This window comes from Manacus vitellinus, unplaced genomic scaffold (assembly GCF_001715985.3).
Source record: "Manacus vitellinus isolate BGI_N305 unplaced genomic scaffold, ASM171598v3 scaffold_4_pilon, whole genome shotgun sequence".
In the NCBI taxonomy this organism is placed as follows: Eukaryota; Metazoa; Chordata; class Aves; order Passeriformes; family Pipridae; genus Manacus; species Manacus vitellinus.
Genome location: NW_021940604.1, coordinates 17,101,850 through 17,116,408, shown reverse-complemented (window position 1 = coordinate 17,116,408; position 14,559 = coordinate 17,101,850). Strand labels below are relative to the sequence as shown.

The 14,559-nt window shown below is 35.4% G+C and overlaps 1 protein-coding gene across 1 annotated transcript in view; it reads right to left on the bottom strand.

The window, feature by feature from the left end:
- The window catches only part of TBC1D32 (TBC1 domain family member 32), a 79,958-nt gene extending 65,803 nt beyond the window's left edge, over positions 1-14,155 (bottom strand). Inside the window, exons 1-13 of the mRNA XM_018078247.2 lie at positions 14,077-14,155; positions 11,781-11,935; positions 8,737-8,898; positions 7,374-7,551; positions 6,710-6,781; positions 5,435-5,560; positions 4,483-4,561; positions 4,258-4,358; positions 4,110-4,171; positions 3,481-3,625; positions 2,710-2,769; positions 854-953; positions 445-582 (exon numbers count right to left, since the gene is read on the bottom strand). Of these exons, the coding sequence (XP_017933736.2) occupies positions 445-582; positions 854-953; positions 2,710-2,769; positions 3,481-3,625; positions 4,110-4,171; positions 4,258-4,358; positions 4,483-4,561; positions 5,435-5,560; positions 6,710-6,781; positions 7,374-7,551; positions 8,737-8,898; positions 11,781-11,935; positions 14,077-14,145 (1,447 nt within the window). The 5' untranslated portion in view covers positions 14,146-14,155. The remainder of the gene's footprint in view (positions 1-444; positions 583-853; positions 954-2,709; positions 2,770-3,480; positions 3,626-4,109; positions 4,172-4,257; positions 4,359-4,482; positions 4,562-5,434; positions 5,561-6,709; positions 6,782-7,373; positions 7,552-8,736; positions 8,899-11,780; positions 11,936-14,076) is intronic.
- Between the last annotated feature and the right edge of the window lie 404 nt (positions 14,156-14,559).

Below are 14,559 nucleotides of genomic sequence, written 5' to 3'. Positions count from 1 at the left end.
ATCTTAATTAATAGGTTAAACTCAGAGCACTTGTTTTCAATTTGCCATTAGCTTGAAATACTGATTTTGTTTGACACCTGAAAAACAGTTTTGGTCCCTGGACATGTCTCTCTTCCAACCAATTACATCAACTGGTTTGACAGAAATATTATGCACACTTACACGCTGATTCAACTGCCCTTCAACATGAAATTAATATATTAAATATATTAATATAAATAAATTAAAACTGAATACAGAAATGATCTACTCAACCACATCCATCAAAGATTAAAAAACTACATAGGTGCTCAAAATTACCTATACCAACTTTCATAAAGTTTCCAGGCACAAAATTGAACAGAATGTTGTTCTACAATGTCCACAACATTGGAATGAAAACATATATCAAGTATGGATGAAGTGTTTCTCAACAGATTCCATTTTCCTCAACCCTCCCCTTACCTTTTCTATTTTTCAGCTGTACTGGAAAGAGATTCTGGCCTTCCTTATAGATCAACAATCTTCCTAAGAGGCACAGTGAATGAACAAAATAGATGTACTGCAATTCTTGTCCAGTGTAAGAAAAATTCTGCTTATCACCTTTAACAATAAAGCAAAAAAATTAGAAATTTACTCTTTTAGTTTCCTTCACAGTACCTAGCTACTACCTGCAACACAAGTGGATCATTTCGTATATAAAGACAGCTTAAGCAACTAACCACTGCTACTAGTGTCCTCTCAAAAGACAGTCATACAAGATTTTGGGAAGAAAAACAATGGACGCAATGTCTTCCTCTCGAGGGAGCACGCTCAAAGACCTAAAGAATGTGGATATATATGCATATTATGCGAGACGTACAAAGATACTCACTGCAGTGCTGCTGGAAGAAGCCACTGACTTTGGAACTTTTATTAACTTCTGCCTTGCAAAATTCAAAATAATCAAAACATTGCTGGACAGCTGCATTAATCTGTGGAATAAAGCACAAAATAATAAACTACTTGATATTTTACAATAAACTCATTCTCTCTTTACGCAAGCACTGTCCTTTAAGACAAGAACTTAAATATCTACTTTAATGACCTCATATTTCAGTGCTTTGGATGGATTAGCCACCAGGAGGTAAAATTTTAAAGGGTATTAAAATACACTAACATTATTATTATCATCACATGACAAGCATTAAGATAATCTATGAAAAAGAGTACAGAGAATATGCAAGTGGTTTGAGAAGCCAACGGTAATCTGTGATTTCCATATTGTCATTACTATGGAAGATTTTCATTTTCCACAGAGAAAAACTCTGTCTTGAATACACTTACTAAACTGTAAGTTTGGTTGCTGGGTGCTGACAGTGATATTACTTATCTTTGCAGAAGTGGCGTATCATTATCATACCATTATAATCTTACCAAGGTATATAAAAGTTTAAAAATTATAAGCATGGTTTTAGCAAGGAAACACAAAGCATATTGTTCTAGTTCCAGCTGGCATTAAGCTCATTTTTTCTGTTTTCTTATGATCTGAGAAGAACACTTAAATTTATTAGTTTCCAGCTGCCAAGATTTATTCACAAGTGTAAGTAAAATATACAGACAAGCACAATAAGAAAAAAACCCAAACTTAATCAGATGTTTACCTTGTGCTTATATATTAGATTAGACTACTCTGCTCATAGACTATCTATTATAAACTCTTTGTTGCATGGAACATGCTTTATTCTATGCTCTGTTCTATGCATACAGATAAACAAAATAAAGATCTTTTACAGTTGTCTGTATCCTTTTCTCCCATCTTAAGGTTTTATCAGTCCCATATGTTTTACATTATATTTCATTTCTATTAAAAGATTTTACAAAACATAGGTAAAGTCCTGCCTATATGAACAGATCTCGTATCCATTTTTGTCTTATTGAAAAAAAAAGTCATTTCCATCCCAGTGTAGAGATCTGCCCATACAAAATATTTCACAGGATTAACATCTATACTACTGAATATATTTTCCCATTTTGATTTATCTTGCTGACATTTTGAATCCTTAGTGCTTCATATCACAACTCAAAGAACACAACTGTGGTTTTTTTAGTCTCTTTCCATCAAAAATCCGAATAGAGCAGAGTATTTATGATATTTTTTCATGCACCATTTCCCATTTTTATGCATTTTTGGAAATAACTCTAATTCTAATAATTCTAAATATGAATACAACATAACAAACAAATAAATAATAATCCTACTTAAACACCTGATATAAATATGCTGCTCACATACCCTTCTCATTCATTTAAGGAAAGACAAATATGGGACAGAATAAAAGGAAAAACGTTTGTTCCAACCACATTGTGTAAAAGAAGAGTAAGTTGCAAGTAAATTTGTCTTGCTAAATCATAGAATCATTGAATGGTCTGGGACAGAAGGGATGATAAAAATCATCTAGTTCCAAACTGTCACATGAGCAGGGACAGGGACACTTCACTAGACCAGGTTGCTCAAAGCCCCATCCAACCTGCCCTTGAACACTGCTAGGGATGGGACATTTACAGCTTCTCTGGGTAACCTGTTCCAGTACCTCCTCACCATCACAGCAAAGAAGTTCTTCCTAATAACTAATTTAAATCTACCCTCTTACAGTTTGAAGCCATTACTCCTTGTTCTATCAATAAATTTTATTAATAAAATATATATAGAATATATTATCAATAAAGTATATTAAGAGAAGTACTTACCAAGGATTTATATTTCTTTTCCAAAAGCCTAAGTACCACTCTTCTGCTGTAATATGCATGCTTAAATGACAAAGAAGATGTAATGTCAACTGCAAACATGTTTTGCTTTTTAAACAAAAAAGCAGACATTTTGATCTCTGATTCTTTTCTATTAGGGATCCTGTGCACAATACATACTCAACGTATTGAACTCCAGCTCATGTAAATCAGTATTATACTCAACTGAGACTTTTGTTTGCAGTTCGTTTCAGATGACAAAAAAAATTACAACATTAGAAAAAAGTGTAGTAGAACATTCAGTAAAACAGAAAACCAATAACTACTGAAATGCTAAACTACGTGTTTTGACATTCCCATGTAAATCCTAAATTATAAGTTTACACATGGTAGGCTGCAAAAAGCTCCAGTGTCCACTGGAAGTTAGCAAGTTGTGTGCAGTGTGTCATATATAACTGTACTTTCCTGCTCATCACTTCTTCCAGAAAACTACTTGTATCCTTTGATGGTTGTCAGTCAATTATACTAAAGAGACTGAAAGCACAAGAAATACTCAGAAATTCTGTGCAAACTGGTAACTGAACAAAAATTGAGGGACAGAGTAATATTAAAAAGCAGTGGAAATAAATTTCTAAAAAAACCTTAGAATTTCTTAATTACAGTTCTTGGTATAAGTTATTTTAGGACACAATAGGTCTGTGATGTCATAACTCAGACTAGTCAAAATATATGTTAGACATGAACAAGTTGTTGAGTTGGGGATTTTTTGCTTACCGTCCACTTTTTAAACCATACTGCTTTGATATCTAGCAGAGCCAAGAAGTACATGGGACCCAAAAAATCTGGACAGGCAGGATGATTAGGCTCGTGTTTTACTGACAAAAGTGACAAGGTACTCTCCACTACATCTTCCATGTACCTTATGACACAAATAGGAAAAAATGAAACCAAAAATTTAAGTCTTTCCACCAGTAATATTCAGGACAAACTTCTTGTAAAACCTTGTTCAGATAAATCATAAATATCAACAATATTAACTTTATCTTGTAGGGATATTAACTCTTTGTAGTACCATAAATAAAACTAACATGCATGTATAATCTCCTAAATTATTACATCTTTTGTAAGTGCTAAATATTACTCTGGTTACTTTTAAAACATCCACATTATTTTTTTGCTCAGAAGTACGCAGAACACTTCAAAAGCTAAGTAAGCAGCTTAATATGATTACTATGCAACTTCCCTATTCTAATTTTCCCACTCTCTATTTTTATTTCCCCTGTTGTCACTGACCAGCCATTGCGCATCCTGTAATCAACACTTTGCTAAAATTACATGCGTCTAATTATATGTCAAAAATGATTAAATTAAGGAACAGTTACATGGTTTTGAAGGTAACATACTTTTCTGGATGCCGAATCCAGGAAGATGGTGCTTCCTTTTGGTACTCATTTAAAAGGCGAACCTGAAAACATAATTATTAAAATTAAAACATAAGTATTGAATGATGTTTCAGTAATGATAAAAAAGGTACAGAAAGTTCATTTATACCTTTTTAAGTAAACGATTTATATCTGTGTTAGATACATCCAGACCAGCTGAAATACGAAGAGAGTGTTCTCCAGAAAGAAAGTACAACTCCAAGTGTCTTGCTAAAAAAGAAAAAAGAAAAAAACACTTTACCTCCATGACAACAGTGACAAAGCAGACTGTATTATACTGATTTTCAGGAATTACATGAGTCATGAAGTCTGAAATATAATTAAATGCACATACCTAAACTTGTATAGACTTCTCTTGTCATATTAAATGGCGAAGAAGAAAAGGTTTTTGCATAGAACCTAAGAATTTTCTCCTAAGGGTGAAAAAGCAAGTAATGTATTAAATATTCATGTAACTGTGTACTACAATTGCAAAATAATTAATATGCATTTTCATCGTTCTTAATATTACATATGACTCAGACATCTGTAGAGATGTTAAATATGTTTTATAAAAATATACATCACAGAAATATCCACAGTCCAAAGGAAATTTTACTCAAATACTTTAACTGACAGCACCAATGCAAAGCCTCGCTGAGATACAAAGAAGTAGCTCAAGGAACGCTATTCTACTTTTTCATTACGCCTCAGAAACTTGTAATTAGCACTGTTTTAAAAGAAACTGCAGAACTAAGCTGAAAGAGAAATATATGACAGCAGCTGGGGCAACTTTCCTATCTATTTTGTAATTATTTTAAAATTCAAAGAGAAGAAACTAATTTTAATTGACATAATAAATAATCTAAAAGCAGCTTAAGCAGCTGCCATTTTTTTCGTTATCAGTGCCTGTGTAATATTACTATGTATCATTTTCTCATCATCATAGAGCATAAGCCTGACTTAAACAGAAAATATTAACATGAACTGTTTTACAGAATAGTTTTATCCATTTTTACATGTCTTTTTGCTATAAGAAAATCAAACCTCTTCATTCCCATTAAAAGATATGGAAATGAGTGCCTAAATATTCTATCGAAAACCTGCTACAATCCTTTAAACCAAGACTTACTGGAATCATGTAGTTCTTTCACTTAAAAAAGTAGTTTATGTGACCCATACACAAATAATAAAATGTCTTGGGACCCTGCTGGACTACTTGTAATACATATGTAGCTTCTTACACCTCTTCATTACTCTTTACTATGGGTACATATCTGATAACTATATAGAAAACATTTGCTTACACTGAACGTTGCATCAGGATCCGACAGAGAAATCGTCAGATGCTTACGCAGATTTGGCCAATTCTCAGAGCTCAGTATATCAGAGGGGGGGGCAAAGCACAGCATCTGCAATGCTTCTTCTCGAACCTGAAGTGGTCAAAAAGACAAACACGACAAATCCATTCAGAGCAACCTCTCAAATACATAATTTACAATATAATTTATAGGAACGAAAGAAGGAACAGAACCTGGCTGTAGAATAGATAAGGAATTCTAGAATACTTATCTTCTGCTATACTTTTTGTGGTCATTTAGACAAAACACTACATCACTGAGGGGAAAAAACATGTATTTGGAGAAGCAACAAAACCAGTTTAAATAGGTTTTCAATACTGGATGCAAGGTTTATGTTCCACTTTCTTCTTGTAATCAAATATTTTGTTATCAGGGGATATAGCTGTCTAAATCTGTCAGTTAAGGGAAGTGGACACTTCCCCTTATTAGACATTACTTTTTACTGCTGAATTTTCATCAGTATTGTATTCTAAATATTTTTAAGTAACTTTTCACGGTTCTATTCACAGACAACTGTAATCTCTAGTAATTTATTTCATCTTACTAAAACAAACTACAGGAAATTTTAACAATATTTAATAGCATCAGACTTTTCACCTGGCTTTCTAATAAAACTCAATCACAATGTTTATACCAGTTCCTACCTACTATGCTTTTTTCAACTGCCAGACAATCCCAAACAAACGGTACTGAGACAGCATGCTCAAACTGGTATCTCTCCAAGCTTCTAAAGTAGCAGCAGCTGGTGCTGATTGCTGGTTAGAGACACAAATTAATACTGCCACTGACAGGAAAGCAAACCTAACTTGGACTTAATACATTCCATCTGGCAGTAGCTCGTTGGCAAATCAGCAGGCATCTCTCTCTTGTGACAGGGGTAACTCAAAGGGCAGTATGGAAGTTACCAAGAAGGGCAAGGGACACATATACAGGACAAACTTTATTTCTCACAGAACAACTTTTTTAAAATTAAAAATGCAAATCTATAGTACATGAACTTCTAAAAAAAATAGATACCTGCTGCAACACTACTTTTTGAACCACACAGCTACAAACAATGAAATACTGCACTGCAGAGCAATTGCTGCACTGAAGCCAAGATACATGAACCAACAAAGTTTCCACTCATTAACACAGCAACTCTTATGTACATACAGTCTGTTCTCCAATATGCCATAAACATTCATTTGTATTAACATTTCATTTTGCTTTTAAACTCACTTCCTTAGGCTGAATAGGGTCAAGCCTTTCTGTGAGCAGCTGCAATTGTTCTTGACTCATGAACGTATAACTCTGCAACACACATTATAAAATGATCATCAGTATATTTTATTAAACTGAACAGCAGAAGATTAAAATCATCAGTCTTCCTGATACCTAATTTACTTGTAATAATTAGAACTTCAACATTTTTAGTAACTTAACAATAAAGTCAACATTCAAAATGTTTTCTGCTGTTTGCCCAAACTTAAATTTACCACAGTGAAATCGGTATACACATTTTGCTTTGCTTTACTCGAAGTTTCCTGTATCTTCATAAAATCCCTTACAATAATTTATTCAATAAGCAATATAGCATAGTGCAGTAATCTGGAAATGACCTGCATGTAATTTGGTTCCTAAACTAAAAGAACAAAAAGTTAGATAACAGTGCATTTACCATTAATTTATCTTTTGCTATACAATACTTGGATAGGTACTGCAAAGCAGATGGCCATCATATTAACCTTATCTAGCATATGCTGCCTAAAGGTTAGTTGGCAAGTGAAAGAAAGGTAACTTGGAAGATAGGAAGAATGAATCTTTTTCTAGGGCTGTTCTCAATCTCCACTCAGTTTAGCAGTACCATGCTTATTTCATAACAAAGAGAGAAAACACACTGTACTTGGTTTAACGAGGAGTCACTGTCAGAACAGTTGTCTGTAAAATAGCCACTCTGACGTTCTTTCTTTGTTTTACTATCCAGCTCTTTATTATGCATCCGATCTTCTTCAAATTTGTTAATCAAAGATTCTACCACAATCATCATGACATTCTTCAAAGCATGCATCATTTCTCGGTATCTTCAAAGCAAAGATGATTTTAATATTAAAGAACATAAAAATCACTATGTAAAAAAAAAATTGCAAAATCATAAATAACTGAATATGACATAAAGCTAATTGGACCTAAACTCACTGAATTTGCAGAAATTAATGAATAACAACTGCAAATCCAAAATGCGCAACAAAATATGTATGTACCTTAAATGTTTCAGATAACTGTATCTTAAAATTATAATAAAATTCCTTTTTTTGTCCTTCTAAAACCATTCAATGAAATACCACTAATATAATTCTGTTCTGGGATGTTAAGAAAGAACAATGTAAATCCACCAAAAGGGAGGATCTGTCCCTGAGAAAACAGGACAGTTCTCATTTTTGTTACTGTTTATGTTTCTTCTAGTTTCAACATCCAATTTTTCTTCTGCTATAAGCCCCAAGCAGACTCAGTAGAAGACAACTCATCATCCTGATTCAAGATCTTGAGTACAGGACACGCACACAAAATAATTTTCTTTCAACAAAACCAGGGGTTTTCTAACTTACATAAATTGAATAATATCCACAGGGAAACAATTCAAAATAAAAAATGCTTCAGGAAAACATCCTGTTGTAAAATGTTGATATTTTATTTCAAATTATTTGTTTACTTTAAGGCTACTTTTACTTATTCCAGTCATCAAAAATATGAATTATCATATTGTGCTTTAATATCCTCCTGTCAAATTAAAAATATGAGATACAGACATATTTAGTTCACTGGACTTTCTTCTACCAGTTTTAATGAGAACAAGAACTCTAAGGTCCTGATCCTTGAAACAAAATGATACAAACAGCATAATTTGAAAAACAGTCACCCTAAGATCTATTTTCCAGGTGAAAGTAAAAGCCTTGGTTTTTTGTTTTCTTCCTCTGCAACACATAAAAACGACCACTGATGTTAAAATCTTAAATGCTACAAAAACTTCACATATTTGCTATCAGTGTTTTTATGAAATAGTTCATAACCTTAATTCCAGCGTGAGACTAAGTGTGACAAATTGCAGTGTAAGGTGGGAATATCTGAACTGCTTGGCACTGACTTTTGTTACAGGTTCAGAATCATTACTGGTTCAGATTTTATTTTTTCAAAATGAGTTATGGAAAAGATAAAGGATGACTAGGACCAAGAAGAAAGAGAGTTGTGAATTACATGTATATACTCACTCTTTTGATTCACGGGTCTTCTTAGTAAGATGTTGGACAAGCGTGTCATAGCCAGATATTTCACTCTGATTTTGAGCAGAAGTATATTTTTCTGTTTCTTCTTCAATCACAGGTCCCACGGTACTTTTTATATATTGTCTAAGGTATTTCACAAACTCATAGCTGCAAGAAATACACAAAATTATAATGTAACAGGTATCCTTGACTTTACTGTGAAAGATTTTCAACATGATACCAACATTCATTATCTCCTGCTAAGGCAGACCTGTTACTTCAAGGCAAAGGTTATGGCTTGCATAGAACTACACTTCAACAGTGAACAAAAACACATTAAAGTCTGATTTTCTTCAATATGGTAATTACCAGCATATTGCAGGAAGAAACAATACCAAATAGTAAAAGTCCACTCAGAAAAAAGAGTAAGGTTTTGTAGACAAAAATCACAGAATATCAAGAAATTTCAAATTTAAAATTCCAAAGGAAACATTACTTGGCGCATCCTGAACATATCACTGTCCTTCAGTATAACTCTACGGTATTATTATTTATGTGTTACGCACACAAGATTAAAAGAAACACAGAAAACTCAGTTTATAAATCAGAGCAGATAAGCATATCTAAGGCTTATGAAATTCTACATGTCTTAACAGTATGCAAAAGATCTCAGTCAAACTTACAAAACTGCCATCTGTGATTACGTGAGGAAATTAGCACTCTTATGGACTCTTATGATCAGATGCTCACAGAAACTCGTGAAAACAAGAATGAATAATCAGAATGGGATTTCCAACTAAAGACTCTCCCTGAGTCCTCCATCTCAGTATCAGCCATAGGTATTGCAACAGGGTATATGTTTTTGCAGTGACTGCTTCACTCTGAAATACAGAGCAATCACATCATTATTCATGCCACTAAGTTTATGTTTTCTTGATGTCCTAGTCTAGATCTTCTGTATCGTTCTTCCTCCTTAAAAATATTTTGTAACAATTCAGTGTTACAGCAATGACAGATCTACTTCTTCACGTGCAGAATCAAGTCAGACTTATCTGGTGGGGCTTACAAAGGAGGTATGATGAGGGTTGGTGTTAAAAACCCTCTAATCTAACAGAAAATATGCTACTTATATAGTTTAAAATCCTCAATTCAATGTTCCTTTTTATTAGTTTTCTGAGGATCTTGAATTTCTGTCTTTTCTACATCGAACTGGGAACAAAGGATACAGTAAGGCCTCAAAATCTGGTAAAATTACTGAGTCAAAATAAGCATGAAGCAGAAACAGTGCTGATCCAAATGCTAAGCTGAAATAGAGTATTGGACAGACCAAAAGCACACAGTACTAACAAGGAGCTTGCAGACTTGGTGGATGGGTTAAGGGTCAAGGAGAAAATTTCTTAATGGCCTCACTAAGAAAGCACCATAGAACTTCACTGACCTTCCGTGAAAACCAATCTGCACTGCTGTGGGTGATGAACGAGACAAGAATAGCCCCAGAAATATTCCAGCACCAAAGAGTAATGCTCATGGTCTGCATTTAAAGCATCATTTGATTTTCCATTAAATGTAACATAAAACCATTCTCATGAAAAGAAAATATCTTTAGGACCTCCATATAAGAATATAAACATATAAGAAAAAAGTAATGGATGTCACGGTTTCACTGTTCTAAAGTAAAAAGCTATGTAGGCATTGTTTCCACCAGCTGTAGAATTTACTCCCTCAACCTGGCTATTCTATTATGTTCTCAGAAGAAATATTGACAGAAGTAATTTCATAGGTTTTTTGTTGTTTGAGCTTTTTTATTTTACATATCTTCTTTTAAGGAAAAATGTTTTTCTTTCAAAATTACACGTAACTTTCAATTAGCATTATCTTTGATGTGTTTATAACCAAGTCCTTTTACTCTCATGCTTCTCACTCAGGAAGCTGGTGCTCAAAATTCACAAGAGTGCCAACAAAAGCATCACCCAATACAATTTGTAATACAAATTAAAATTGAGCTAAAATACGTTTTAAAGAATCTTCAGAATGCACACAAGTTTCAAAGGTTTAAAATTATAGTGAAATTTTAGATAATCCCTAGTTCTATTTCATTTATTTACTTTTACCTAACTTCTACCACTGACAAAGCAATGTTAAAAACTACATAAATTTAAGAGAATGAAGGTAGTGCCACTTCTGAAAAAACTGTCAGGGAACGAGCTTTTTCAGAAGCCGTCACATCGCAGAGCTCTGGGCCTTATTAAAATGTCTTCAACATCATTTCAGCTCGATAGTCTCTTGGCTTGTCATAAAATGCATACTGAAAACCTCCGATGTAGTAAAAAAATAATCAAGTTAGAACATCACAGAAAGAGGAGTGTGCGCTCCAGAAATCTAGATCCCATGTAAGTGACGTCATACTGTCAAGTCTGATTTAACAGAAGTGTGATGAGGATACATTTATTTCTGCTTTATTTAAGACATAAATTAAAAGAATAACAAGATAAGATAAACATGTTCAGTTCATGATAAGTTCAAGATAAGACAAACATGTTCATGATATACATGATAAAATTAACATGTTCAGTAATATAGGCCAGACGGAACAATCAAATATGAAAGCCAAACAGTCTCCTGAAAATTTACTTTATTTTGAAAAACAAGATTATATTGTCTAGCAAGTGTCAAAAACACTGACAGCCTTCAGTGAGGATTTCTTCTTGCTCCTCTTCATGTGCACATTTAATAGATTACATGTGTACATGCATCAGTTGACTGCTTGGTAGTTTTGTAAATTCCTCTCTCATAAACAGCTCATAAATTACTGTTACAGTTAACATATATTACCAAGAGTGGAGGAAAAAAATGCAAACCAGAAAAATGGCAAAATTAATTTTATTCTCTAAATTAGCATCATCTGAGAGTTGATTATTGACAGGAATATCTGTATATATAAATATATACATATTTGCAAAGCAATATGAAATGCAGACGTTTCCCACGAACAATACAGTTTAGCACATATCACCTTCTTCAAAAAACTAAAAAGAGCAAAAATATTTTACTTGTGAAAATTCTCATCTGTTTCCTCCAAATGCAGGAGAATCTCTTCTGCACATTCTACTGATGGGGCTCCAGTGATTTTTTCCTTTACGCTCTGCAGCAACTGTCTAAGCATAGACTGTAATAGAGCTTCATCTTCACTTGTAAAGTGAGACATCTGTAGAAAACAAATAGAAGAATAACAAGCGCTCATAGTTTATAGTTTTTCCTCCCCTCAAGATGCTAAGAAAAGCACAATTCCCTTAAACTACCAATTTTTTCCTGTTACCAACAACATAAGATTTTCTACCAAAAGACACGATCAGAGAGGAAAACTTCACACAAAACAAAATAATCAAATCAGTTTTAATGAAACTCCTGAAATTGTAGCACAATATTCTTAAAAGAAATATCACATTAAGAAAAGTCTGAATGCTCCTATTTGTAGTTGCTTGAGGACTTGCCCATTTAATAGTCACAAGGCTACATTGTAGGCTAAAAAAATAAAAAGGAGGGAGAGTTTTACAGGAGTAATGACTGTATCCTAATAAGAAAACTCTACAAGTCTCTCAGCTGCTTCTCATCCAGTTCTGATTTTTGGATCCCTCTATTCAGAGCTGTTGCCGTGTCCATGACTGAAAGTGCTGTCAGCTTCTGGAAGGGCAGGTGGAATTATCAGACCTGTTTAACTTCCCTGTGGTAATCATCTGCAGTGACCTGACAGAGTTCTGTCAAATTAAACTTCATCTACTGGGAAAAACTGGGAGGAGCAGAAGCAGTGAGAAAATGGAAACATCTGTCAAGTCCAGAAGACAATCAGTTAAATTCTCAAGGGTTGCAAAAAAAAAAGACAAAAGCTCGATTTTGATCTTGATTAATTAATTAACCAAAATTAAGGGCTTAAACATCATTATATGCCAATGAATACTTTCAACCCTCGGTGGGAGTTCTAACTTATATGTTTCTAGTAGAGACCTTTGACTTTTTTTTAATTAAACAATCAAAGACTTTCTAAGCACCTGTGAATAAACAATATACACACTTGGAAGAGACAATACAGTCAATCACAGCTTCAAACTTAAACACTATTAACACACAAAACCCCCCCCCCCAAAAAAAAAAACCACCAACCCAAAGCCATATAGCACCAGCTGGTGGAGTTACCTCTTATGAAAAGTAATAGTTCACCAAGTTAGCAGTTCTCTGTAATAAGTAGTGGAGTTGCTGAACATTTTATTTTGTTCAAACATAATTCAATATTAACTCAATCATCTTACCAGAAATAGCATTAAACTAAATTCAGAACAAACAAACAAAGGACTGCAAATCCCTTGTAATATACTTACCCCCTTGATTTGCTGTCCTCTTATAAATTAGAATCTCAGGATATAGTCTATATAAACCTTAATATTGGATAATATCCTAATCCCCTGGGGTAAAAAAATTACTTAGTATTCTGGTATAAATAGGCATTTTTAAAAGCACAAATTATCCAGATACTGGAAAGCAGCCGGTGCAAAGCCCCACTGAAATTGTTTCACAGAGACAAATCAAGAGAATATCTTCTTTAAAAACTCTTGACTTATGTAATCACTAGCAGAGATACTTATCTTACATTCGTAAAGGTTTGTGGTTTGTTGGGTTTGGTTTTCTGGTGTTTGCTTTGCTTTTTTTTTTTTTTTTCCCCAGCAGGCATATCCCCCATTCAGTTTCCTGGCAACGTTTAAATGATGGTTTTCTCCCTAAAAAAACCTTATCCAAAACCCAGCTTAGGTAGTCTTTTCAAGGTCAAACTCATTTTGCCGGCACTGCCGCACAACTGCAAATCCCGCCCTCCAGCCCACGGGACGATCCAGAAGCGGCCCGTTTATCCTTACACAAGCCTTTGCTTGAGTAGGGCAACGAAAAATAAGGAGTGGCAATTTTAGCAACAAACCAAGGACAGCAGTTCCCAGAATACGAGCAGTGCGAGAGAATTCCTACCCCCTCTCGAGCTTTATCGCCGGTCACTCAGCTGCGCACCACTTCTGGGCAGCAACCAGCATTCTCAGCGCAACCCACGTACGAGCAGAGCAGCTGGTCTCTTTCAAAAGCGCCGGCACAAGCTAAACCTGGCCAGGTGCTCCTGTCACGCCGTCGCTGACGGCGCGGTCGGGCTCTGTCAGGGCGCCTCGGCTGTCCGCCGTCCGCGCCGCGCTGCCCCCGCCCCGGGAGCCCCGCACTCCTGGTTCCGCCCAGACTCCGAGGTATCGCCTTGCGCGCCCCTGCCCGGCTCCCTGGCTCTGCCCGGCTCCCTGCCCCCTTCCCGGCGGGAATCACCTCGCGGCGGCGGCAGCCCTTGGCAACGGCGGCGCGCCGCTTCCGAGTCTCGCAGGCCCCTGGTAACATCGCGATGAGGCCGCAGCCCGCCTGCTCCCGCCCGCCGGGCCGGGAGGGCGCTGCTGCCGCGGCGCGGCGCTTTGAGGGTCTCGGTAAAGTTGTGGATCTGCGATACGTTTATCCGTAAGGGTCTCCCCACACACTCAGTTGCTGATAACATGGACCTCCCTGTCTTCAGGCTGGTGTGTCAGGGCTCCTGTCTGTCCAGCCCGTGGTGGCCCCCGGGTTTTCCGCTGAAATCGAAGGAATACAGTCATGCTGTTATTCCCAGTTTTTATCAGCAGGGAAGCAGATTGTAACAATAAATAAAATAATGAATGGCGAGGTATTTTTCGGTGCTCTATAACTCTTCATCTCCTCCTGTGACGAAGGAAATATTGCCAAAAAAAGAGCAAATAGTATTTTTTTCTGTTCAACAAATAA